Source organism: Xenopus tropicalis, chromosome 1, assembly GCF_000004195.4.
Source record: "Xenopus tropicalis strain Nigerian chromosome 1, UCB_Xtro_10.0, whole genome shotgun sequence".
Taxonomy (NCBI): Eukaryota; Metazoa; Chordata; class Amphibia; order Anura; family Pipidae; genus Xenopus; species Xenopus tropicalis.
The window spans coordinates 81,425,254-81,452,434 of NC_030677.2; the positions used below are offsets into that span (position 1 = coordinate 81,425,254).

The 27,181-nt window shown below is 36.4% G+C and overlaps 1 protein-coding gene across 1 annotated transcript; it reads left to right on the plus strand.

The window, feature by feature from the left end:
• The first annotated feature begins 5,200 nt into the window (after nucleotides 1-5,200).
• Nucleotides 5,201-24,947, plus strand: sdad1 (SDA1 domain containing 1). Its single transcript, NM_001102472.1, is given in 22 exon segments — nucleotides 5,201-5,427; nucleotides 6,787-6,891; nucleotides 7,055-7,153; nucleotides 8,297-8,407; nucleotides 9,278-9,349; nucleotides 9,437-9,537; nucleotides 10,255-10,312; nucleotides 10,653-10,727; nucleotides 10,824-10,925; nucleotides 11,813-11,882; nucleotides 13,012-13,115; nucleotides 14,561-14,618; nucleotides 15,128-15,186; nucleotides 17,256-17,332; nucleotides 18,254-18,351; nucleotides 18,442-18,518; nucleotides 19,269-19,398; nucleotides 19,480-19,571; nucleotides 20,285-20,478; nucleotides 22,023-22,107; nucleotides 22,730-22,891; nucleotides 24,582-24,947. Coding segments are annotated over 22 exon segments (2,070 nt in total). The 5' UTR covers nucleotides 5,201-5,337; the 3' UTR covers nucleotides 24,633-24,947.
• The last annotated feature ends 2,234 nt before the right edge of the window (nucleotides 24,948-27,181 follow it).

The following is a 27,181-nucleotide window of genomic DNA, read 5'->3' on the forward strand; positions in this document are numbered from 1 at the left end:
GGGGGGTCAATGTATTTTTTTGTGTTTTTACCCCACAGAAAATGCAGTAAACGTGTTGAATTTTCAGTAGCTTAAGAGATCTCCAGGGCAATTTCTATGCACTAACTTCCTTTTGGGGTCTCTAAATGCCAGATACATCGGTGATCCTATGCACAATGGGCATCAAACTGTTCAGTGGACCCTTGGCTTTCATATTTAGGGTGTGTTTTCTTGGTGGAAGATTTGAGGCGATTTTTTAGAATTTTCATAATTTTTTATAGAAACTGCTAAATTCAGTAAAGCATTGCTGTTTGGTACTTAGGAGTTGGAAGACATAGTTACCCATTTCGGATTCGTCAGAATGTGTACTTTTCAAAAATATATGGTCTCCTGGGGTAAACCTAACGTTCCAGGATTTTTGGCTTTGGAATCTAAAGTATGCTGTAATCTGCTGTAATGCTTTGAAAATTTGATAATTTACTGCTGGGAGTTTTTGATCTATAGAAGTCAGAAATCTCCATAAAACTATACATATCAGGTATAAGCACATTCAGGAGACATGAGGCTTTCCAAATCAGTTGAATTTTTGTCCATAAAATAAAATATGTTTCTGGTATAAATCCCTATATGATGAAAAATAGCATTTTTTCTTTTTTTTTTGTATTTCAAGCTTTAAATCTTGTTCCAGAAGTGGAAATACACAAAACCTCAGGCTCAGTAAATGCCCCTAAAATGAGAGAGCACAAAATGTTAAGAAAACGTCTTGCACTGAGAGGAACTGAAATGTGAAATTCTGCTGGCACTTTAAGGGTTTAACACCACTGTCCTAATTTTTGAAAAATTAAATTAGATTGATGTTAATTTTTCGCCATTAAAATGATATAATATACTAATTTGGTTCCTCTATGTTGGTCTTTACGACTAATTCATAGCAGGGAACCAGCTTCTTGAATTTGACGGATTACTGACATTTCTAAAAGTGTTGCACGACACTTTCACAATAACTGCATTATCCGACACTTTTGTGAATTCCCCCATATGAGTTGATGTTGATACTGCATGTTGCATTTATGTATCTATAGGCCTTTGTTGGAACCTTATTAGTCACTTTTGAAATTAATGATGCCTGACTTAGTCAAGTGAAGCATTCTTGGAAAAAAAGATACTAAAATTCGAACATATTTTCAAAGCAAAAAGAATAAATTATAAACACTGTTAAAGCTCTGTTCCTGTGAAATAAGAACAAGTATTGTTTTTTTAACATATAGCACAAGATTTGATTGTGGTATCACTCTGCCACACCACATCATGCCACTACCAGGGGAGACTATTCTATAAATAACTATAAAGCAGTATATTTGTACCGGAAAGCAAAATGCCCTTTGAGGTTTCATGGCTTTTCCAAATGATTTATTTGCAGAAAATAAATAGCTTATTCAGGCTTTCCCCTTGCCCACAGATTACAAATACATGGGCTGGATATTCATTATGAGATTAATGTAGGGAAGTGACAAGCAGCAGAACAACAAACCAAAACTGTTACAAGCTTTACGTAATATTCCTTCAGCATGTGTATGTATGTTTATCCACATACAGTACTGCAAATTTTTACACATTTTACTACAGTAATGGTACAGAGCTGCAACAAATAAAATAAATACTGTATGTACAGCTAAAAAGATTAAGTGCATTGTGTTAAAGGAACAGTAACACCAAAAAATCAAAGTGTATAAAAGGAACTACAGTATAATGTACTGTTGCCCTGCACTGGTGCAACTGGTGTATTTGCTTTAGAAACATTACTATAGTTTAGTAAATGAAGCTGCTGTGTAGCCATGGGGGCAGCCATTTAAAAGAGAAAAGGCACAGGTTACATAGCACATAACAGATAATGTACAATACAATGGTGTTTTATCTGTTATCTGCTATGTAACCTGTGCCTTTTCTCCTTTTTCCAGCTTGAATGGCTGCCCCCATGGCTACACAGCAGCTTTTTATATAAACTATAGAAGTGTTTCTGAAGCAAATGTGCAAATTTTACCAGTGCAGGGCAACAGTGCATTGTATTATGATTACTTAAAAACATTTTTATTTTTTGGTGTTACTGTTCCTTTAAAAGACAGAATTAAAAGAAGGTATCTGGTCCCTAGATCTTATAATCTAATTGTGCATATTTGCCACTACCAGATATTTTCCTTTCTCAGTTAACTAAACATAAGTTATAGACTTTGAATTAAGGCATGTTAAGTCTTAACTGTTTTTTGTTCAAAATGATTTACATCTGTATCCACTTCTGAAGTAATCAATGACACAAGGTCATTTGAATTGATATGGTGTGCTGAAAGTCTTTGGACTCATACATTGGTGCTAAAAGTTTGTGAACTCTTTAACATTTTCTATATTTTTATATGAAAAACAAAATGAAACAAAAATTATTATATTTGGTCAGGTATTTATTGAAAAAATGATCCAATAACATATCTGCATGTGGCAAAATTAAGTGAATCCTTAGGATTATGATATAATTTGAAGGTGAAATCTGCTGGTTTCAGTTAATGGGATAACAATCAGGTGTGAGTGAGAGACCGTTTTATTTAAAAAAGCGGGGTTCCAGCAAAGCACATACAACACATTTGTGTATCATGGTTCGAACAAAGGAGGTGTCTGAGGATCTCAGAAAAAAGTTATTGATGCCCAAAAAGCTTCAAAAGGTTACAAGACTATCTCTAAAGAGTTTGGACTCCACCAATCAATAGTCAGACAGATTGTGTACAAATGGAGGAAATTCAAGACCGTTGTTACCCTACCCAGAAGTAGTTGACCATCAAAAAAAAAGCCAGCTGCAAGGTATCTTATAGTCCGAGAGGTTACAACGGAACCCAGGGTAACTTCTAAGCAACTGACGGCCTGTCTCACACGTTAATGTTCATATGTCAAATGTGAACAGCAATGGTATGTATGGCAGGGTAGCAAGGAGAAAGCCATTGCTCTCCCCCAAAAATATTGCTGACCGTCTACAGTTTGCTAAAGATCATGTGGACAAATGTAACGAATGGTTTGTGGACGATTGAAGACAAAATAGAACTTTTTGGCTTAAATGAGGAGCATTACATTTGGAGAAAGAAAAACACTGCATTTCAACATAAAAACCTTATCCCACCTGTGAAACATGGTGGTGGGGATGTTCTGGTTTGGGCCTGTTTTGCTGCATCTGAGTCTGGACAGCTTGCCATCACTGATGGGACAATGAATTCTGAACTATACCAGAGAATGTTAAAGGGAAATGTCAAGACATCTGTGAAATGAATCACAACAGTGGGTCATGCAGCAAGACAAAATCCTAAACACACAATTCGTTCTACAAAAGAATGGCCAACTCAAAGTCCTGACCTTAATCTAATTGAAATGTTTTGGTAAGACCTTAAGCAACAGGTTCATGCAAGGAAACCCATCACCATCCAAGAGCTGAAGCTGTTCTGTATGGAGAAATGGGATAAAATTCAATATGCAGGATAACGTGAATGTTCTGGAATTGCCAAGTCAAAGTCCTAGCCCTAATCCAATTAAAATGTGTAAACACGTTATTCATGGTGCAGTTACACATTTAGCTTCCCCTTCCCACTTTGACATTCACTCTTCCTCCTTCCCTTTCACTATGCTTTGTGACATCTTTGTGTGCTCATTGACCTCACTCCCCATTCAATGCTTGCCTACTGCTTCCACCCTGCCTGTGATAATAACACTGTAAGAAATAAGCACCTTTGCTTATATTGTAATCCGAATCCATGCTTCTGGCTGAACTGAATCGGAATCCTTAAAATCATGTCACTTTTGTCACATAAACACAAAAGTTGAACATTTTTTGATGCACTCACGGTTCCCTTTAGCCCTACATTGTCCTAATTTGCATATGTAAATTAGGATTCAGGTCGGTATTCGGCCGAATCTTTCACAAAGATATTTGGGGTTCGGCAAAATCAGAAAATAGTGGATTCGGTGCATCTCTATAAGAAAGGTCTATGAATTGCAAACACAATGGAGGGGTGAGAATATAATGATACAGGTATGGGACCTATTATCCAGAATGCTTGGGACCTGGGGTTTTCTGGATAAGGGATCTTTCTGTAATTCGGATCTCCTAATGTCTGCTAAAAACATTATTTAAAAAATCATTAAACCCAATAAGATTGTTTTGCCTCCAATAAGGATTAATTATATCTTAGTTGGGATCAACTACAAGGTACTGTTTATTATTACTGAGAAAAAGAAAATCATCTTTAAAAATGTGAATTATTTGATTAAAATGGAGTCTATGGGAGATAGCCTTTCCATAATTTGGATTTTTCTGGATAATGGGTTTCCGGATAAGGGGTCCGATACCTAACAACACATATATTTAGGGTCAGAATTCCGAAGTCTGAATTTCGCCTATTTTAAAGTAGGAATGGCAAAAATTTGGAGTAAATACAATATTTTCGGATGTGCGCTAATTGCGAGAAAAATCGTATCATGGTGTGTGTCTTAAACGCCGCAAAAAATGTTCTGACTCAACCTTCAGTGCATGATTTTGGAAGCCTCCCATAGGACTCAATGGCACTCTGCAGCTCCAACCTGGCCCAGGGAAAGTCACCATACTGAAGCTTGAATGAATCCGAAACTTTCGTACTCAGTGCGACAAATACAATTTTGTCACACAAAAAAAAGTTTTGGAAATTAAAGAAAATATTGTGGGAAATACACAAGGTTCTATAAATTAGAAAAAAAATGTGAATTTTTCTCAATCATACATAATCATGCTTTGATAAATGTGCCTCTTACAGTCTAAAAGAAGCATATGGTACAATAAGGGCTATATTACATAATTTTATGTTTTGTTTATAGTAGTAAATCATAAACATATCTCCCATAATTACTATGACACTATTTATATCTCTACTGTTATAGGAGCATAGTGTAATGAGAGACGAGTATTGGTGTAACCAGAACAACTATGAGGAGACACGATGATGAATAAATTACAGCTTTACGTTTTACAAGCGCCACGATGTGCACTTAAATACGCCGTCAAAGCAGCCCTTGGCGTAAGAGACCAGGCCAGACGTACGTGACTCAGCGTCTCACCGCGTGTGCGAAGATACTTCGCATTAACAGGAAGTTTGTCCTGTATCGCTGTTCCGTACTGCCGATACTTGTTGGATACGTAATCCAATATGGTGGCTCCCATGGAGTGTTTTCACGTGTGCCTGTCTAGTTACTGCTTAAACAAGTGAAAGCTATACCGTACTGATTAAGAACTGATTGTGTTTTTCTGAGGATTACTTCGATTTCTGTGTACGTGCTGACATCAATTCCGCGGCAATGTCGGGAAGGAATAATAACAAGCTGCCGACCAATCTCCCGCAGCTGCAGAACTTGATAAAGAGAGATCCTACCTCCTACAGGGAAGAGGTAATATTCTTATTCAGTAGGGAATGAACCTCCATGTCCAGGCACCCTGAGACCACTTTCTCATACAGTGCATGGACACCCTCTTTGAGTTCCCTCTGGGCTACATTCTGACATAACGCATGGACATATTACACTGAGACCCCCCACACCTGGGCACCCTGGGACCACTATCTTATGCAATGTATAATTACCCATTTGAAGTTGGTAAATACTCTTCAAGACTGGCGCCAGTTCTTGTCATACCATTTCATTGTTAGTCAATGCTGGACTGTTATAGGCTCTTAGGGCTCTGGTACACTGGGAGATTAGTTGCCCGCAACAAATCTCCGTTGTTGCGGGTGACTAATCTCCCGATGTGACATCCCACCGGCGAAAATGGAAATCGCCGAAGTTGCCTCCTCCGCCGCATACGCCATCCCACCGGCGATTTACATTTTTTGCCGGTGGGATGTCATATCGGGGAGATTAGTCGCCTGCGACAAATCTGCCTTGTTGCGGGCGACTAATCTCCCCGTGTACCTAAGCCCTCCTGGTTTTTAGTAGCCCAAACGCTTGCCATTTTCTATACTGATCACTAAGTATGGGGGCTATGGTACATGTAGGGGCCAATTGATTAAAGTACGATTTGCGACAATTCGCATTAAATACGAACATTTCTGATGTGCATTAAGTTTGCGAAAAGTCGCGTTATGCTTGTATAAAAATATTGTGGTACGACCTGAATTTCCGAAATTTTCGTATCCGAACGATCGTAAGCGGCGCAAAAACCTTTCTGACTTTGAACCTTCAGTGCATGTTTTTGGAAGCCTCCCTTAGGACTCAATGGCACTCTGCAGCTCCAACCTGGCCAAAGGAAAGTCACAATACCGAAGCTTGAATGAATTCCGAAACTATTGTACTCGTTGCCACAAATACGATTTTGTCGCACAAATTGTAGCAAAGTGTGAAAAATATGCACAGTTCTAAAACTTAGAAAAAATACAAATTTTTAGTATTCAAACTCAAACGTACATTGATTTCGTAGTGTTTTAATTGCTGCTTGTGGTGACTGAAATCCGCATTTTGTCCCCAGATGTCTTCATTTTCACTTGAATAGGAAATGCCACAGTTCACTGACAGATCTCATTAATTTTAGTAGGAAGCAAATCAGGGCAAGTAGCGCCATTTGGCGCTCTGCCCCAACTTACCAGTGATTATATATTTGACATTCACTAGGTTAAAATGGAATTCTCTATATTCTGACCAAGTAATCCACTTATTGTAAACAAGGTTGTTATTTTTATTTATGTTCTTCTCTTAGCATTTATTTCCAGCCACCGATGAAATTATGAATCTCTTTTCTGTATTTTCTTTCTACAGTTTTTGCAGCAGTATAAGCACTACCTTTCTGTTATTGAAATTTTTAAGCTTCAGCCAGACAAGCCAAATAAAGAATTGTCTACCTTGGTTATGTTTATGGCACAGGTAAGCCACTGCATGATTCAATCTTCTTAATTTAAATGATCCAAAGAAAATGGAAACAATTAAAATAAAAGCCATGTTTAATTACTGTCTGGTGTAATATAAGCATCAATTAGCAAATAACTGACATACCTTCTATATATATTTTTTTTTTATATTTTTCCAGACGGCACACTGTTTTCCACAATATCTGGAAGATTTTCCAGAGCAGTTGAAATCTTTGCTACGTGTACATCACACCGTGATGGATCCAGATCAGAGAATGGTATTTAAATGACACATATTTTGTGCAAGAAAATAAATAAATAATTATCATGTTTACACTTTTAAGTTTTAAAGAAAACCTACCTTAAACCCTTAAATTCATGTAGGCAAAATGTTATTTTACTTAAAGGTATACTGTCGTGATTTTTGTGGTATACTTTTTATTAGCAAACAACTCACTCTTCCATTTCATGCTAATGTCAGACGAGGCGGTGGGCGGATATTTTCGGCAAGCGGAAAAACACTTGCCGAAAATTCCTCCCTACGCCTCCTACTTGTGCCTGCACCTGAAAGAATAGAATACACTCGGGTGCAGGCACATGTAGCGGAAATACTCATAAAAACGCGAGAGTTTGAAAGTCTCGTGTTTTTATGCATATTTCGGCTACATGTGCCTGCACCCGAGCGTATTCCATTCATTTGGGTGCTTCTACATGTAAGAGGCGTAGGGCAGTATTTTCGCCAAGCGCTTTTGTGCTTGCCGAAAATATCCGCCCTACGCCTCGTCTGACATTAGCCTCCAGAGTCAGCACTACACATTAGAACTGCTTTCAGATAACATATTGTTTCTCCTACTCCCATGTAACTGGATGAGTCCCAAACTGGACTTGGATTTCTTACTACTGAGGGCTATTCTGGGAGCTGCTACCTTGCTGCTTTACCATTGTTCTACTAATCGGCTGCTCTTGGAGAAAGGGAAGGGCGATTATGATATTCCAACGTGCGGTGCAGCAGTAAAGTGTGACTGAAGTTAATCAGAGCACAGGTCACATGGCTGTGGCACCCTGAGGAATGAAGAACATGACTAGCCCCATGTGAAATTTCAAAATATAAAAAAATCTGTTTGTGTTTTTGAAAAATGGATTTCAATGCAGGATTCTGCTCAAGAAGGTCTATTAACTGATGTGTTTTGTTTTGTTGTTTTTTTTTAAAAAAAAAAAGCATTTAAATATTTTCTAACTAGAAAAGTCAATAATAATTATTGTCCTTGTACATAAATTGTTTTTTATGAAATACATAAAGTGGTCTAGTTTTTTGCTTAGCCAATTGGAAATAGCCATTAAGAATTATTCTTTATCTGGTTATTTAATTTTGCATCTTGTATAAATTGTGTATGTGAAATGCTATTTTTTTCATCTTATAGACATTGTGCAAAGCTTTAATTTTATTGCGGAATAAGAATTTAATAAGCCCGTCAGTTCTATTGGAACTATTCTTTGAGCTTCTGAGATGCCAAGATAAGCTTCTACGAAAAGTGAGTTTTAGCATTTTATTGCTATTTTGTTTGCTATATGTTTTGTGATTTTGCTTTGCAAAACTCCCTGATCTGCTTCATACAGAGTCATTTTGAGTTTGGAGTTTGAAAATGGTGTACCAGAAAACACCCATAGTTAAAAACATAAAAGGGTCAGTACACACCTTTATTCATGAAATAGAACTTTTTGCTAAACATATTTTTTTGCCTTTTAAGAAAATGAAACTAATCTGTGTAATGAATGTCTACTTATTAAAAGAGCAAAATATTTTTTTTTATTCAGAACCCCATATCTCTCTTTGAACAAGTTGTCATGTTTATAGGGGTAGAGAATTTCCTACAGCTTCTGCTCTACTATAAGCACTTGGTGTGCAGCCTATTTTTTGCAGCAGTTAGCTTTAATCAGTTGACATAAAGTTAAGAAAGCAAAAATGTATTTGGTTGCATTTTAACGGTGTTAAACATTCCAGAACCTCTTCTGCAAATCCTGTACAAATAGTTTTACTTATATGGCACTACTTTAATATAAAGTATTGTATATATTTAGTGTTGAGCTAAAAGTTTAATTGTTCTCACCATGTTATTGCTTTTTTTGAATAAACCATAAAGAAAATGTAACTTTTTTTTTTACACTCCTTACTGTTTGTAAGGAGTGTATATAAAATTGAACAAGGAAATGCATCCATCCATTTAAACTATTCATATATATAATGTATGTATGTTATTCACTGTACATTGAATATGGAAAGTAAAGCTTGTTAAAGTATTTTGGGTGTTTCTCAAGAAAGTGTATGAGCAGAGAAAATGAAGACAAGGCATGACACCTGCTCTAATTCCTTTTTATGTGCTAAAGTATGAATTTTCTTTTAGACTTTATACACTCATATTGTCACGGACATCAAGAATATAAATGCCAAACACAAGAACAACAAAGTGAATACGGTGAGTGTTGTGGAAGAAGTGATGTTTGTATTTTATGAGGGAAGTTCTGTAAAACCTATAATAAGCTTCTGTTTTTTTAATTATTAGACTCTGCAGAATTTTATGTACACCATGGTAAGAGACAACAATGCCATTGCTGCAAAGATATCCCTTGATGTCATGATTGAGCTTTACAGACGGAACATCTGGTGAGTATACCGCAATAAGCATTCTGTAAGAATGGTATTGGAAACTAAAAACTCTCAAAGTTTATCTAATATTTTTTCACCAAAACAGTCCCTTTAATAATGAATATGAAAACTGGTTTGATAAGTCCTTTACACTGACATTCCATTCACCACTGTTTTACATAGATAATGTTAGTTAGTTAATGTTGGGGGGAAAAAAAACAGCCATCAAGTTTAACCTCCTCAAATGACCCTCATTTGTCCCTTAATGCAGCTTTTGGGACATGTCGTTTGGGTTTATTAAAAGGTTCTTGGAAGAATCTTACTTGAAGTTACATGATATTAACAGTTTTTAAGAATTTTTAAAGATAAGTCTTTGTATCCTACAAGGGGTTCACTTTAAGTAAGTAAATCTGTAATCTGTGGCACTTTTCTGGCTTTTGTCTGTAAGACTTTGCTGAAACAGGCGGCAGAGAGAAAATGCACAAAACTGTCTAAGTATGACACTACCCTACAACTTATATTATGAAGATATAATTACATAGTTTGCTTTTGTTTGTGGTTTTTTAAGTAATTTACTGAAATATAAGTTATTTAAAAACTGGCTGTGCAAGAAATGCCTGTTATATATAATGACTGTTACTGGATAGTTATAATTGATTCTGTAGTAATAATAATATAGAATACATTATGTTTGAGTTTTCTTTTTATCAAAATGTGACTTGATTTGTTTAACAGGAATGATGCCAAAACAGTCAATGTGATATCTACTTCCTGTTTTTCTAAAGTCACAAAGGTAAGGATGCAAAAATGATGCAAAAATTATCTTGCTGAAAAAAATCTAAATTGTGTAGGTATTACTTATGCACCAAATAGTCCAGCTAGTTCTTAATTCTTGTATTGCTTTGCCTAGCACTGTACTTTTTATAGACTTTGCTTTGATCAAGTACCAGACATTTTGTCATTGCAGCTGGCCTCTGCTATAGCATTTTGCTTTGTATACTTCCGGATTTAATAGGTTGTTCTCTGCAGAGAAAACTATAAAGGTGCACATGGGTGATGCATAAACACCACACAGAATTATAAAGAACTGAAATATTACTTGTTGAATGTCATAGTTTTATTTATTCTCCCAGATTTTAGTCGCTGCGCTGAAATTCTTCTTGGGAAAGGATGAGGAGGAGAAAAAGGACAGTGATTCAGAATCAGAGGTCAGACTTTTTAGTGGCGTGGTGTTGGTTATTTTTTTTCAGTGCAAAATTGCTGAAACAAAAAAAAAAAATAAACTGTTAATTTATTTTCTGAAGGATGAAGGCCCCACTGCCAGAGACCTTATGGTGAGATATTCCACAGGAAAGAAGAACACAAAGAACAAAAAAAAGCTAGAAAAAGCCATGAAAGTTTTGAAGGTTTGTTTCTCATACTATTAATAATATTAAGTAGGCTTAGTAAAGACTGAATGGTGACAAATTTCTTTAGTGAGATAAATTTATTACAGGTGTGAGATCCCTTATCTAAATACTGGTTATTCAGAAAACTATAAATTACAGAAAGGCCATCTCCCATAGAGTCAAAGAGGTATAACTGAAGGAAGTTTTAGAGCCAAGTGATCCTTTTTTGCAGCTTGATGTTCCATTCATTGTCCATCTTGCTCAGAGAATTGTTCCCAAGAGGACCATACTTTCAGGAATTGGGATATCCAATTTTTCATTTGGCTGATATTATTATTTAGCTTTTGTTCGGCAGCTCTCTCCTGTTTGGAATTTCAGTAGATATCTGGTTGCTAGCAACTATACACTGGTTTTAGTGAGAAATTGCAAATGGAATAGGAGAGTGGCTGAATAGAAAGATAAGTAAAAAAAAAAGTAGCAATAACAATAAAACTAGTCTCGCATAGCAATTGTATTTTGGCAGCAGGGGTCAGTGAACCCAATTTAAAAATTGTAAAGAGCCAGAAGAAAGAAAAATAATCAAAAAAATTTAAGATATTAAAAATGAAGACCAATTGAAAATTTGCAAATAATCCGCTGTTTTTTAAAGTTTAAAATCATATTGTTTTGTGTTTTCAAATGTAATCCTTATTCTTTAGATGCCTTCCTAGTAATTTTTTCTTCTGTTAAAATTGGCTTTAGTCTGAATATGTTGGGGATTCAGTCACAATTGCATAGATAGCATGTGTCCTCTAAGTAGCTTAACTGATCTGACTTCCAGTTTAATCGCGTTGTGTGTAGCAAATTCTTCAGTTGCTAAGAAGCCTTCATGTATTAAAGATATACGCTTTTTTTCCCACACACAGAAACATAAAAAGAAGAAAAGACCAGAGGTGTTTAATTTTTCAGCAATTCATTTGGTGCATGATCCCCAAGGTAAGAATAATCAGATATCAGTCACATGTTATAAAGTGGTAAGATACTAAAACAGATTGACATTGTATGAATATTTCTATGGTTAGTTGTTGTTGTGTGTCACTTGTTTTCTCATGTGACTGAAGAAAACTTGATTCAAAGTTTTTTAGTCTAAAAGTGATACTGTGATTTAAAAAAAGAAGAAAAAAAATTACATTTTTAAAGTGGTCCTTCATGCAATACTTTTTTTTTTTTACAATTGAAAGAAATGTCTAACATAAGTTTCATTATGCATTAATAACACATTTCCAGTGATCTTAAGTTATTTGAAAATGTAATTTTCAGTCAGAAGCATTTTGTTTATCCTTTTGTGCTAGGTTTGTCCCCTAATACAATATAACAGGAGTCCAATCTCCTATTTCTTTTAAACTCTCTTTAAACTTTTAATCACCTTGTTTACAATATTGTTTAAGGATTCAGAACCAGATGTACAGAACATGTAATCAGCCTGACAGATTGCTGCTTTTAATTAGCAAATACATTTACAAATAACTGTAAATCCGTTAACAATCTGTTATGTATATTAACAATAACAATCTGTTATGTATATTTGAGTTACATTCAGTTACATTCCCTGACAGCATTTTTCTAGGATAAGGGCACTTTATGAAAAACTGAACCTTGAGAGAAAGGTCAGCAGGACAATGATCCAAAATTCAGGGTCAGAGTAACAATGCGTTGGCTCAGGAACAAAAAGGTGTTTTTTGTTTTTCTGTGACCAACTCAAAGACCTCACCTTCTTTTTAAAACAATGAGGTACACTGGAGTCATCTGACTAACCTGAAGCAAATCTGATAGGAAGGATGGTTTACAACAATAATCCCTGAACACTGCTATAGTATATACTTATTACAAATTATTTTTTTTGTGGCCTTAAACAGTGTCACATTAAAAAAATTAATTCAATGTAGGTTTCATTATTTAGTAAAATGAGGCTATTGATCAGGGGTCTGAAAATGTTTTAAAGCACTGTTACTTTTGCAGCTTCCCAGGGACTGAAATTTACATTCTACTTCCCTCAATCTCATTTTTGACTACTAATTCTAGCATCCCACAACCCTCTTATTCATCTCTCTAATCACTTTTGTAGAGTTTGCAGAGAAGCTGCTGAAGCAGTTGGAAGCCTCCAAGGAAAGATTTGAGGTTAAGCTCATGCACATGGACCTGATCTCCAGGCTAGTTGGAATTCATGAGGTATATTCTTGTTTCAAGACAGTTGTTAAAGAAACAGTGTTTTTCAGACTGAAGACTTAAAGAAACAGTAACACCTTTAAATCAACTTTTAATATGATGTAGACAGTGATATTCTTTTTGTTCAGCAGCTCTACAGTTTGGAATTTCAGAATGACTTTGGTTGCTAGGGTTTTGTTCACCAATCAGGCTGTGGTTTAAATGTGGGACTGGAATATCAATAGGAGAGGTACTGAATAGAAAGATAAGTAATAAAAAGTAATGTTAGCAATAAAATTGTAACGTTATAGAACAGTGCTGTCGTGGCCCGCAACCCCCCTCTGTGTGGCCCCCCACCTGTCTGGCTGCTTTGATGGCTTACTCTTGTGTAAGCTTTAAATGTTATCAGTACTGTGATTAACTGCCCCCCCCCCCCCCCTGCATGGTTCACACCTCAGATTCAGGCTGTAATCCCCCTGCATTGTTTAAAAATGTAATCCCCTGTGTTGTTCACACCTTTTAATCTCTGCATTGTTCACCCCCTGCAGTGTTCACACCTCAGGCACATTGTTCACCTGTTTACACCTCAGACAGACTGTAGGAGCAGTAGAAACCCATAAATTAATCCCTGCACACTACAAAAAGAACATATACTGAGGTGGTACTGCAATTAAAAAGTTTTTTAATATATAGTTATTGTGCAGACTGTAGGAGCAGTGCCAGCATTGTGTCACTGTATGCACTGTATGGCACACACAGGCAGGGTAGGGCAGGCAGAGTATGGTACACACAGGCAGGGTAAGGCAGGCAGAGTATGGCACACACAGTCAAAGTATGGCACATGCAGGCAGGGTAGGGAAGGCAGAGTATGGCACACACAGGCAGCATAGGGCAAGCAGAGTATGGCACACACAGGCAGGGTAGGGAAGGCAGATTATGGCACACATAGGCAGGGTATGGAAGACAGAGTATGGCAGGTTTTTGCTGTACTACAACCAGTAATATGGGTATGGTCATGTGATAACACGGGTGTGGTTTCAAGTGGATGTGGTTTCAAAAAGGGGAGTGGTCAAAACTGGCTTCCATTATCGGCCCTCCACAACGTAGGTCGGAAAAATTCCGTCCCTCGGTACCACAGAAGTTGGACAGCACTGTTATAGAACAATAGTGTTTTGCCCTCCTCGTTCAATGACCCAAATTTCAAACCTGGAAAGCTGTAGCAGTGGAAGGCAAATAATTTAACAACTATTAAAAAAAAAAAAAGAAAAAAGTTGCTTGCAATAAAACATTCTGTAACATACTAAAAGTTAATTTAAAGGTGAACCAGCCCTGGTAATTTGGACACTCTGTCACCTGCCTCATGGCAGGAGCAGACCTGTTTGCATACTGCTTAGAGGCATTTTATATAGATGTATACATTTATATATAGGAAATAGTTCATAATTTGCAAATCTAATTCTTTCTTATAGCTGTTCCTTTTCAACTTCTACCCTTTTGTACAAAGATTTCTTCAGCCGCACCAAAGAGGTATGCCTAAAAGAATGTATGGTTTGTATAGTTGTTAACTGCATTGTTTAATAAGAAAATAGGTTGGTGGTAGGGGATGCTTAGTAAAAGACTAGACACAAAATAGGGGTGCCCTCAACCTCAAATTGCCCATGTTCTAAATCCCAGCAACTATAAGTACTATATATGTGAATGCATTTACACCATGATCTTTATGATATTTATTTAAATGGCAGGAAAATCATATTTGTAACAAGTTTGTTCTCCCTACCAGATATAAAGTCTACTAAAAAGCTTACTTGTTTTTCCTTTGTGGTTAACTGCTAATTTTTGAGGTGGTCGCTTAAACAGTATTCTGCAGGAAAGAATCACTAATTTAGCATTTATGTTATTAACAAGTTAAAAAAAACATGATATTATTTATAGTTCACCAATAATATTTAGTTCAGTAAAACTTTTAATTGCCCATTGAAATGTAAGCTTTGAGAGATCTAAGCAAACCTTTACACTAATAATATTTTATCATGCAGAGGTGACCAAGATTCTGCTGTATGCTGCACAAGCAACCCATCACCTAGTTCCTCCTGAAGTAAGGTTTATTGTCTTTTAAATACATTTGTCTTGTGGTAGAATAAAGAGGGGTTTGTTGTTAGAAACATGGTAATAATGGGCAACTATAAAGGCTGCTTCCAGTAGCTTCATGGCAACATTTGCTGTAACTTTGTCAGTTGGCTTGGCATTGCAATTTAGTGAATCACTGTTTGGAATTGGTCTAGGAGAATCCACTTGCTCTAATGAAATGTAAGGGCAAGTAGACTGAAGTTTGTCAGGTATGTGCATGCACCAAAGTTCCAACTGGACTAGTTTAAGGGTATATTCACCCTTTAGTATATGGGGTCCAGGTGCTCAAACCTAAAAAAAACCTTCAGCCTACAGGAAAAACTCCAAAAGAAAATACTTCAAAAATGAGAAAAACAAGGTTGGCACTAGAGAAAACTGGACCAATTAACCAAAAGTGGTGCAATTAAAACATGTTTGTTTTATTTAAAGAAACAAATCTCAAACATAAACAGCCTAGGCTGTTGGAATTGCATCACTTTTGGTTAATTGGTCCAGTTTTCTCTAGTGCCAACCTTGTTTTTCTTATTTTTTGAGGTATTTTGTTTTGCCAGGTTTGGTCTATTTTTTTTTTAAAAGAATATTGTCACTGGGCACGTGAGTGTTCAGTAGCCTGACAGATCTTCATTGGAAATGTTATGCTTTATTTTTAGCAAATGCAGGAAAAACACAATGTAACTGCAAAGGTGCAGTATACATTTTTTTCCAGCAGGGGGTGAACAGTAACCTTGCAAGCACAATCCTGGAGCTCTAGAACTGCCTCTTACAAAGGCTTAACACAGACTGCAAAAGAAACCAGTCTGCAGCTTTTCATAGCCCCCAGTCACTATATGCTGCCACCAGGTGGCCAGTATCTACTCTATAAATATTCATTCACAGAGGCTGCCCACCCCTTTAGGAAGTGGCTTCTCTGAGAGCTCTAGGTAAGTGCTTCATAAAACTTTAGATTGTACAGGCAATTATAATGTTTAATACAAAAAAGTTGCACACACTTTTGTATGAACACATATCAAACATAGCTTTCAATATGCAGTTGTTTCAGCACCATTTAAAACAGGGGTCCCCAACCTTTTATACCCGCGAGCCACATTCAAATGGAAAAAGTGTTGGGGAGCAAAACAAGCATGAAAAAAGTTCCTGGGACTGCAAATAAGAGCTATAATTAGCTATTTGATAGCCCCTATGTGGACTGGCAGCCTATAGAAGGCTCTGTTTGGCTTTACACTGGGTTTTATGCAATCAACACTTGCATCCAAGCCAGAAATTCAAAAATGAGCACCTACAATGAGGCCACTGGAAGCAACATCCAAGGGGTTGGTGAGCAATATGCTGCTCACGAACCACTGATTGGGGATCACTGATTTAAAACATACTTCCAGCACAGCTGAGGCACATGCTTTGGAGCCGTTTTGGAAAATGTAGTTTCTTTAACAATTGTACTTGCACATGGAATAATCATTTTTTTTTTTCTGTTTTGCATAATATTCTGACCACAGCAGTAAGGGATCTGATCTCCAACTCATAGTTTGTAACATTGCAGGGTGTTTAGATCTTTACAGCTGTAGTTTGCAGATTGTATTAAGAAGATTTTTTTAGTACTTAAATTGTAAGCTCTTTAAGGCAGGGACCTCCTTCCTACTGTGTCTCATACCACATGGCAGTTGATCTCTGTGTATTTATACTTATTTATTGTATTTACTTGTCCTCCCTATGTGTAATTTTATATATTGTAAGACTGTATCGCACTGCATATCCTTGTATCACTTTAGAAATAAAGTTACACATATGTTTGTAATAAGGTTAAAAAAAAAGGGGGGGGGGGTAGAAGTATTTCAGCAGATTTTGGTACAAATGTGTCCTGTTAAGCCCAGCTTCAAAATAAATTTATAGTTCATTGTATGCAAATCTCCTGAACTGTTTATTGTTTAAGCCCTATGATTCTGGCCGATGGTATAATAAAAAGCCATGTCAGACAGAGATTGCCTATTTTACCATGAATACCTCCTGTTCTTGACCATTTTTAAATTTTCTCTTTTATAGATTTCTCAGTCTGTTCTCAGGACCATTGCTAACAACTTTGTTACAGACAGAAATTCAGGAGAAGTGATGACAGTTGGGTATGTAAAACAGAACTTTAAATGTAAAGCAACCCTATTACTTGTTTTCTTAACCCCAATTTAATTTGTATCTAAAGCCCGTTACTAGTTAACTAATATATATATATATATATATATATATATATATATATATATATATATATATATATATATATATATATATATATATATATATATATATTTATGGCGATCATAATGGTGCATGCCACTAACAAAAAATACAACCTGGGTGCAAGAGCCATATAAACTTAAATATTGCAGGAGCAAGGCAGCTTACTATGTTTATTTTGCTCCTTTTTTCTCAATAAATATCATTTTATATAAATTTGTATGAAACCCTGTGTGTGCTGGCATTACTCCTGCAATATATATATTTATGGAGATATATATATATATCAGTACATTAGGTAGTAATAGTAGCTGTGCTGTTTATATTATACAAATATAAGTTCAAGATATGTCTTCAAAGTATATTTTAGCTTTCTGATACCAACAAGTTCATTTTTTTGGTTGAATATGATTCATAGCCACATGTTCTCTGACTAATCAGCCACTGGTATATGTACAATCTTGCTCTGCCTGACAGAATCATATTACTCTTAGAGCTACAGCAACCCATTACCACTCCATCCCCAATGCAAACAGTATACCCCCACCTGCTTACTACCTATAAAAAGGTAACTCCTCTTATACTTGCACATATTAAAATGGTGTGAACCAGAGCCAATTGACCGTTTTTCTTCATGGCTAAGTATTATTTGTAAAATGCTGACTGTCAGGGGTTTGCAGAATCATAAATCTTTTAAGTGTATTTCCTCATGGTTTCTTTTAGAGAATAGTAAGGTAGCACTGTTACACATATGTGCCTTTATAATAAATGATTATTATCTGTATTCTTTTTATATATTTTCTATTCTGTAGAATAAATGCCATTAAAGAACTTACTGCAAGATGTCCACTAGCAATGACCGAAGAACTGCTACAAGATCTTGCCCTTTATAAAACTCATAAGGATAAAAGTGAGTTTGTCATACTGCAAATCATAATATTGCACAATTATATGAGCTATTATAGGGACATTTTCAAGTGTTGCACTTTGTATTAAACAGATGTTTCCATGTCCGCAAGAAGTTTAATTCAACTGTTCCGCTCACTAAATCCTGAAATGTTGCAGAAGAAATTCAGAGTGAGTAGCTGGTTTACTTTTCTCTTGTTTAATATACGTTATTTTAGATCAGGTTTGTCTAAATGTGTATATATAGTTTACGTATGTGAGTGTATAAATAGGTCAGTATAGGTTTGTGTGTGCTGGGTTTACTTGGAAGGGTTGAACTTGGACTCTGGTCTTTTTTCACCCCAGTGTAACTATATGTAAAGGAGTATTGCCATTTAAGGCAATAGTGCCCTTTCCTTTTTACCAAATTTTCCTTGTGGTAAAAAATGTCTGCCAGTTGATGTCAGACACTGGTAGACCGCTATTAGAAAAGCTTACTTGAGGTTGTTTCATCCAAAGGGGCAAATGCCAATACTTTCTTTTTCCACAGTAGGAAATGGCATATCTGTTATGTTTTTTATTAAGTAAGTGATTTGAATGGTCAAGTTTTCCTTGATTTTCTTGTTTAGTTACATAACCTTTTATTTTATATACTGTTTGAATGGAGATCAAATATTAATATGTCCACATATGTTAACAAAGGAAAAAAACTCTACATGAGATGTAAATACTTTTTCACATGGCTGAGTTTATATTTGATTAGTTTGCCTTTATATTATTTACAAATACATTCAACAAAGCAGGGAAAAGCATAAAAAGAGAACATTTTGCAACCATGTTAATATGTATGACAAATATGGATGTATATGGAAGTATGTGGGTTTTTGTGTTATAAAAGCAAAGATCTCCTGATATAGTCTGTTATAAAAACTTTGCTGACAGGGCAAACCTACAGAAGCTTCCAAAGAGGCACGGATTCATGCGTATGGAGAGCTTGATGCCAAGGACTATATTCCCGGTGCAGAGGTGTTGGAAGTTGAACAAGAGAAAACAGAAGAGCCAGAAGAAGATGGTGAGCCTTTGGACTTTTTCAGTTTGTTTGTCAGTCCCTGTTGTTTCAGCATTCATAGCCTGTGATATCCTATTATGACAGATGGCTGGGAGAGTGCCAGTCTCAGTGATGATGATGAGGATGGAGAATGGATAGATGTTCATCACTCTTCTGATGAGGAACAGCAAGAAGTGGTGAGTAGTAATGTAGGGCGTGAGAATGGTACTCTGAACCCTCCAAACAGATCACACTTTTAAGTGGTTTTTGTACATGAAACATGATAAATATTATCCTAATGCATTTACCCAAAATGAAATTGAGGTAGATATATGGGTTTTCTGATGAACTAGGAAGGTATCCATCAGAATTACCATCATAATCAATTATAAACAGGTACTTAAAGATACTAGCCTTAGCTGTAGGAGGATAGTATATGTTTGTCTTTTTTTCAAGAACAGGTATGCCCCCATATAATATGTAAAATACAGTTGTGGTCTCCAGGGCTCAAAAAGTACATTATGTGATTTTAACACTAACAGTGGATAGAATTGTTGTGCAGGCCACTGTACAGCCGTGAACCATTTCCATACCACAACTTAAGGTATTCTCCTGTCAGTTACTCTTAGAAATACAGGCTTGGGCTGGAAGAGTTAACAAGTGTGGTATAATATGAATTTAAGCATTTGTGCAAAACTTTAAAAAAAAAAAAAAAAAAAAAGGTTTGGCTACATTTAATAATATATATATACATACATACATACATACATACATTTTATAGCTCACAACTATGGATGAATGTAAGGCCTAAATTCGCTATAATCATAAAAAGGGCTATGACATTAGTCTCACAAGAGATTTATGTAGGCAATGTTACCCTGTAACTCACAGTTTTACCTTGAACTTAAAGGCAGACAAAATCCAGGCCATGCCAGCCGAAGAAAGAAAAGCCAAGGCAGCCACAGTTAGTGCCAGCAGGCTTCTCTCTCAGGAAGATTTCAAGAAAATTCGTCTTGCACAGTTGGCCAAAGAAATGAACAATGCACCAGGAAAATCTGTGAAAAGAAAAAACATCGAAATTGACAGTGATGAGGAGGAGCGAAGGTTAGTCTATCAAATAACCAACAATTCACAACACAAGTTAAGATTTCTATCAGTGGTGATAAAACACAGTACATATATGCTGTCATTGGTTAGGGCAGAAGTCTGTAAAACTGTATTGTAAAATGTCAATTTACAGAGCCCTCTCCTATAATTATTTATAAAATGAAGGCATAGAATGATGCATCTCCTACAGAAGCTCAAATGCAGTAATAGCTTATTGCCTATTTATCCTGAGTTAGCAAGAATCAAAAAACTGCCAATTAGGTGTTAAGTAGTGGTTGCTATGGCACAGCTGCAAATTAGCATATTTGTTCATAAATTAGCAGTTATTTCTCCAGTATCGTCTGAGTTTTAGGAGTGACAACTGCTAAGGAAATAAGTTTAAATGGGTAATTAACATTTGTAAAAGCCTTTATTAATTTGTAGGTGGCTCTGTTCAGCTAGATAAAGCAATTTTGCAACTATTTGTGTTTTTTTTACCTTAGGGCAGTGGTACACGTGGAGATTAGTCGCCCCACGACAAATCTTCTTTGTCGCGGGCGACTAATCTCCCCGCAATGCCATCCCACCGGCCAAAATCTAAATCGCCAGTGGGATGACATACACGTCGCTGTGATGTCCCGCAGTTGCCCGAAGTTTCCTCTCAAGACAACTTCGGGCGACTGCAGGACATCGCAGCAACACGTATGTCATCCCACCGGCGATTTACATTCTAAATCGCGGGGTGACTAATCTCCTCGTGTACCACTGCCCTTACCTATTCTCCACTTTTCAACATGCAATTTGTACTTCCACATTGTTACCCATAACACTGACAATCTTTCAGTTTACATTGATAATTTACTTAATTAGAGGTGTGGTGTTTGTAATAAAAATAAACACTGAAACAGATTCTATTAGATTTTGACAGTCACATTATACTAAGGGTGAACTTCATCTTGTATAACATCAGTGTTGTACAAACAGATTTGGAACTAAAGATTTCTCCTTGGCATTTAACATTTACATAAATCTAATGTAATCTATGGCAGAACATGCTGAATCTCTCTCTTTCAGTCTCTGGCTTCTCTTAAAGTAACATGGGTGACCCATTTGAAAGCAAAAGATGTTTAATAATTTAGTGCATATGTGGGATGTACTGTATGTACTGTTTGTATACTGCATATACAACATGGATTCTTTCAACACTAATGCACAAATCTGTTAATTTTTTGATAGATTTGGCTCTGTCTCCCTTCCAGTTGATTCCCATCAGTATAATAAACATTTTATTCAGTTTTTCAGTCTGAACATTGATGTTGCAGTGGCATCCCCCTTCTCCTACTACAGTTATACTCTGAAGTCAGTGGGGAGGAGTGGGTAGAGTTAATGTGCACTGAAAAAGTTAATGGATGTTTGTTTCAAATGAAGAAAATAAAATGTTTCCAAAATAAATGATATTATTCATTTTATGTTAACATTTCCTCTTCCATTGGGTTTTAGGGACAAACTTTTTCTTGTTTTTTTCCTGAAATCACCTAATTTTTTTCTGTGTTTAATCATAGCGGAGAGTTACTTTCACTCAGAGATATTGAGCATTTACATAAGAAGCCAAAGTCTGATAAAGAAACAAGACTTGCTACAGTTATGGTGAGTCCTTTATACTGGGGAAACAGATGGCATACTGCATTATATACCTGAGCCATTTATTGGTATTAGCAGTAGTGACAAGATTGTACTGTAGGAGAAGACCTGTGACATCTAAGCTGATTAAAAGCACCAACTTGTTCTACAGTGCCTTTAAAATAAGAGAGATATTGCATGCAAATACAGTCTAATCCAAGACTTGATCTCAAAATAGCCAACTCCCTCCCTCCAGCCCCCTTGCATTGGACAGCAACCACCTAGACTGGGGCTTTTTCCTTAATTTGCCATGGTCCCCTGAGCCTGACATCCTGAGTTAGTTTAATTTTAAAAAGGAATGTCCATCTTTAGCAAAATCTTACCAATATTGCATTCCTTATTAATTGTTAAGGCTCTCCCCTCCTCCCAACAGAGCATTGTGGCTTTATGCACTTCAGCGTGTACACAATATATTTTAAGTGGCACACCCAACAGAATTTACTATGCTTAATTTTAAATAGTATACACTGACTTACCTGGTCTTAATTTGCATGGTTTTTTACTATTCTTCCCATCAGGAGAAAATTTGACTGCTTCTCGGTTTTGTAAAAAAAAAAAAAAAAATGTGGTAATGTGTCTGTCTTTTTAGGCTGGAAGAACAGACAGAAAGGAATTTGTAAGAAAAAAGTCAAAAATGAATCCTCATGCCAGCTCCACCAACAAGGAAAAGAAGAAAAATAAAAATTTCATGATGATGCGATACAGCCAAAATATTCGTTCTAAAAACAAGCGCTCTTTCCGTGACAAGCAGGTAAGTGTAGCAGCAACTGTACAGTTTACATAGTGGGAAAAGTGACCTCCTTCATCCTGTATCTTCTAACATGCAACACGCTTTAACTGTGTATATTTATTTTTATTTATTTTTTTATTTATTTTGATGTTTGTTCCCTCTGTCTGTTAAAATGTATAGCACGGTGTATAGAAGTATATCAATTAATATATACTATACATACAACTTGCAATGCGTATCGAGTATGTGGTCATTTATTAAGTTTTTAGTGGAAATCAGAGCTACACATGTCTGGGGAGTGTTAACAGTGAACAAAAAATAAGCCCCGTCAACTTCCGTAATTTATATTCCAATCAATTTTTTTTTTCTTATGTATAGTTAAGCATGAAGGCATAGTGTGTCGTGCTGGGGTTCCCCTGTGTTGTTAGATTGTGCTTTATTTGGTACAGGAGGCAGGGCAGATACTGTGATGCTGTGTGCAACAATACATCTGTGTATTAAGGGGTTGTTTACTTTTACATTTACTTTTAGTATGATGTAGACATTGAAATTCTGAGAAAGCTTGTTGGTCCATAGTTTTTCAGTTATTTAGCTTTCTGTTCAGCTCTCCAGTTTGGTATTTCAGCAGCTATCTGGTTCCTAGAGTCTTATTTACCCTAACAACCAGGTAGTGCTGGGTGGTATACCGCCATATACCGAATACCGTTTTTTAAAAAAAACTGATACCCCCATACCGGGGTATATAAAAGGGCCTGTCTCCGCCTGTCTTTGGGCAGAAGGCGAAGAAATGAGCACACGGGTGACACGAGGTCAGCAGTGGGGGGGAGAGAGCAGCTGCGACTGCTGCTAGACTAATGTAGAAGCACACTCCTAGGAAAGTAGAGAAATCCATTTACCAAACCATGACATTTAAGAAGAGAACACAAATAGTGGATTTTTTCCATTACTCTTCATATTAGCCCTGCTACATTCCACCTGTGACCCTAGTTTTATGAGGGCAGTGCTCTTTTAGACTGCCTAAGAACATTAAAAAAAACATAATCAGCAGCATAACCAAGCCCATTAATTCTTGATAATGCGTTGCAAAGCAGAATTCTTTGACGAAAGGTCTCATAAACCTGCATCTAAGTAAATGACCAGAAGGAAAGAATATTTCCCTTATTATGAATACCCAGTCAATGTTCCTGAAGGGATGGAGAACATCTCTTTGTGAACAGCTGCATACCTAAAAAACAATACCGTCCAATTCCGTGACACCGATATAATTTTGAAAAATACCGTGATATAAATTTTTGGTCATACCGCCCAGCTCTACAACCAGGCAGTGGTATGATGAAGACAAATTGCACAGTTACTAAGTATAGGATATTCTATAACATACTAAAAGTTAACTCAAACATGAACCACCCCTTTAATTTTGTCCGCATATAAGGATTGTATATATGTATTGAAGGAACCAAATCAGCAGGATAAAACTCAAGATTAAATGGTTTTCCTGTTATTGGGGTTATCTAGTTTTAGAATGAACTTCCATTGTGTTTTTGTTGTTCCTGAGTTTATGTATGAATGTAATCATACAAGGGAAGGAAATTTCCCTGTTGTCTCTTGCATAGTTCATTTTTTAGTAAATCCAGAGAGCAGCTTTATTTTATCCATGTATTCAACTGCATTTTAGATTATACTTAGCATTTGTTTCCTTATTGTCTTTTAGATTGCACTGCGGGATTCACTTTTAAAGAAAAGGAAAAGGCTCATGAAATAAGTTGCAGTAGAAGAAGAGAATAGATTTATCATTGTAAAGCATCTCATCATAAAGTTCTGTATACCTTGGACTTCAGTTGGATTATGAGCACCAGGAGTGGACTGCCTACCTGCTATTCCCAAATGTACCTTGGGAAATAATCAGTACATACAATCTCTGGTGTTAATAACTAAACAGTAAAACCCTCAAGATCTTTTTTTTTTTTCTTTCCAAATACACATCACCTGATGAATTTTTGACAGAAGGCTATACAAAGAAAGTGCTTGATTCTATCATATTATAACTGTATTTTAAATTAAAATACTTTGAATAAGATCATCCAGTATTTTTGGTATCTGTTTGAAAGAAATGCTGTATTAATGCACATTTTATTGAAATATATCTACTGTTTCTGCTATAATCATTTCTTAATCTCAACTGTGAGAGCTGGCATTTAGGAACAGTTTTCCAATTGTCCATTTTAGTTTTCCTTGCGCTTATTTATGGATATACACATACAGTTGAATTTAAAGGTTTAGGTACCCCTTGCAAAATTACACGTTAATTTTGTAAGTGAAAAGTTGTAAGATGCTACAGGTATGGGACCTGTTATCCAGAATGCTTGGGACCTGGGAGTTTTAATGGATAAGGGATCTTTCCATAATTTACATCTCCATACCTTAAGTCTTCTAAAAATCATTTAAGTATTAAATAAATCCAATAGGATTGTTTTGCCTCCAATATATTATATTTTAGTTGGGATCAAAGACAAGGTACTGTTTTATTATTACAGAGAAAAAGAAAATCATTTTTAACTAGAAAGGGAAGTTTGAGAACAAACTTCATGTTGGTCTGAAAAACGTGAAGTCACTGAATGAAATCTGATCTGTTGGCTCCCCCCACTTTTTCTAACCTTGGGCCACAGTTATATAGTAAAAACCACTGTTTAAAGTTTGGTTTTAATAGTGTCTGAATGGCAGCAATTTTAATTTCCCCACTGAAAGTCAACAAGTGACATCTGATTGGCGGTTGGTGGCTCCACCCACTTTGTCTGGAGCTGGAACTGCAGTCCCCTAGTGACCAACTTTGCAAAGTTTGGGGACTCAGGCATAAAAATTGTGGGACTGACAACATTTTACACTTCACCATTGAAAGTAAATAGGTGAAATGTGATTTGGCTGTTGGTGGCTTCACCCACTTTTTCTACCTTTGAACGGCAAATCCCCAGTGACTAACTCTGCAAAGTTTAACAACCCTGGAATTAATACTTAAATAATGGCATCAGTTTAACTATAAACCAATAAAATGTAATGGGTGGAAATGGATTGGATGTTGGTGGCTCCGCCCACTTTTTCCACTCCTGAATACGTCAGCCAGTGACATAAAAAGTGTGAGAAAGGCAGCATTTTAAATTTAAACCAAAAAAATTCAATAGGTGAAGTCTGATTGGCTGTTGGTGGCTCCATCAAGTTTGGGGACCCTGACATTAAACATGTGAGAATGGCCGTAGTTAAAATTTCCCTACTGAAAACAATGAAAGAAATGTGATTGGCTTCTGGTGGCCCCACCCACTTTTTCTAACCTTGAGTACATAGTCACCCAGTGACTGACTGTGAAAAGTTTTGGGACCCTGGTGTTAATATTGTGAGAATGGCAGCAGGTTGAATTTCCCCATTGAAAGTCAATAGGTAAAATCTGATTGGCTGTTGGTGACCCCGTCCACTTTTTCTAACCTTGGGGTGCAGTTACCTGGTGCCTGACTCTACAAAGTTTGGGAACCCTGGTGCTATTACTGTAAGAATGGCAGAAGGTTGAATTTCCGCCAAGTCAATAGTTAAAATCTGATTGGCTGTTCACAGCTCCGCCCACTTTTGGGCTTCCAACAGTCATCATATTTTCATTCAGGCTGACCCCATGACTATGTGATTCAAGTTTGGTGAGTGTGGCCTCAAAGCTGTAAGATTGGCAGCAGTTTCAATTTCCCAATTAAAGTCAATTGGTGAAAATTGATTGGCTGTTGTTGGTCCCTCCCACTTTGGGTAATCTAACAAATGTTGCTGTTTCATTCGGGGTAACCCTATTATGTTTTTCAAGTTTGGGGGGTGTAGCTTCAAAGCTGTAAGAGTGGCAGCAGTTTGAAAATCTTCCCTGTCAAAGTCAATTAAAAATTTGGAATGTTTAGAGCAGCGCCACAAAAAGACGGGGGGGCGGGATTGCTTAGAAAAGCACAAGTGACCTGCTCCTCTATAGGGCGAAGTCCTATAGGAAGTGTGGAGAGTGTAGGAGGAGTAGCGTTTAAAAAAGGCGGAAGAATAAGTCGAAGAACAGTATGTTGGGTTTTTCAACCCAACATAATAATTGGAATTATTTGCTTATAATGGAGTCTATGGGAGATGGCCTTTCTGTAATTCGGAACTATCTGGATTACTGGTTTCCAGATAATGGATCTCATACCTGTATTGTGGGAATTGGTGTTAAAAAAAACCAACATATTTGCAAAAGTTAATGCACATTAACATTTTATTTCACAAACTTTAAAACATAGAGACCAAAGAATATATTAATTGTGG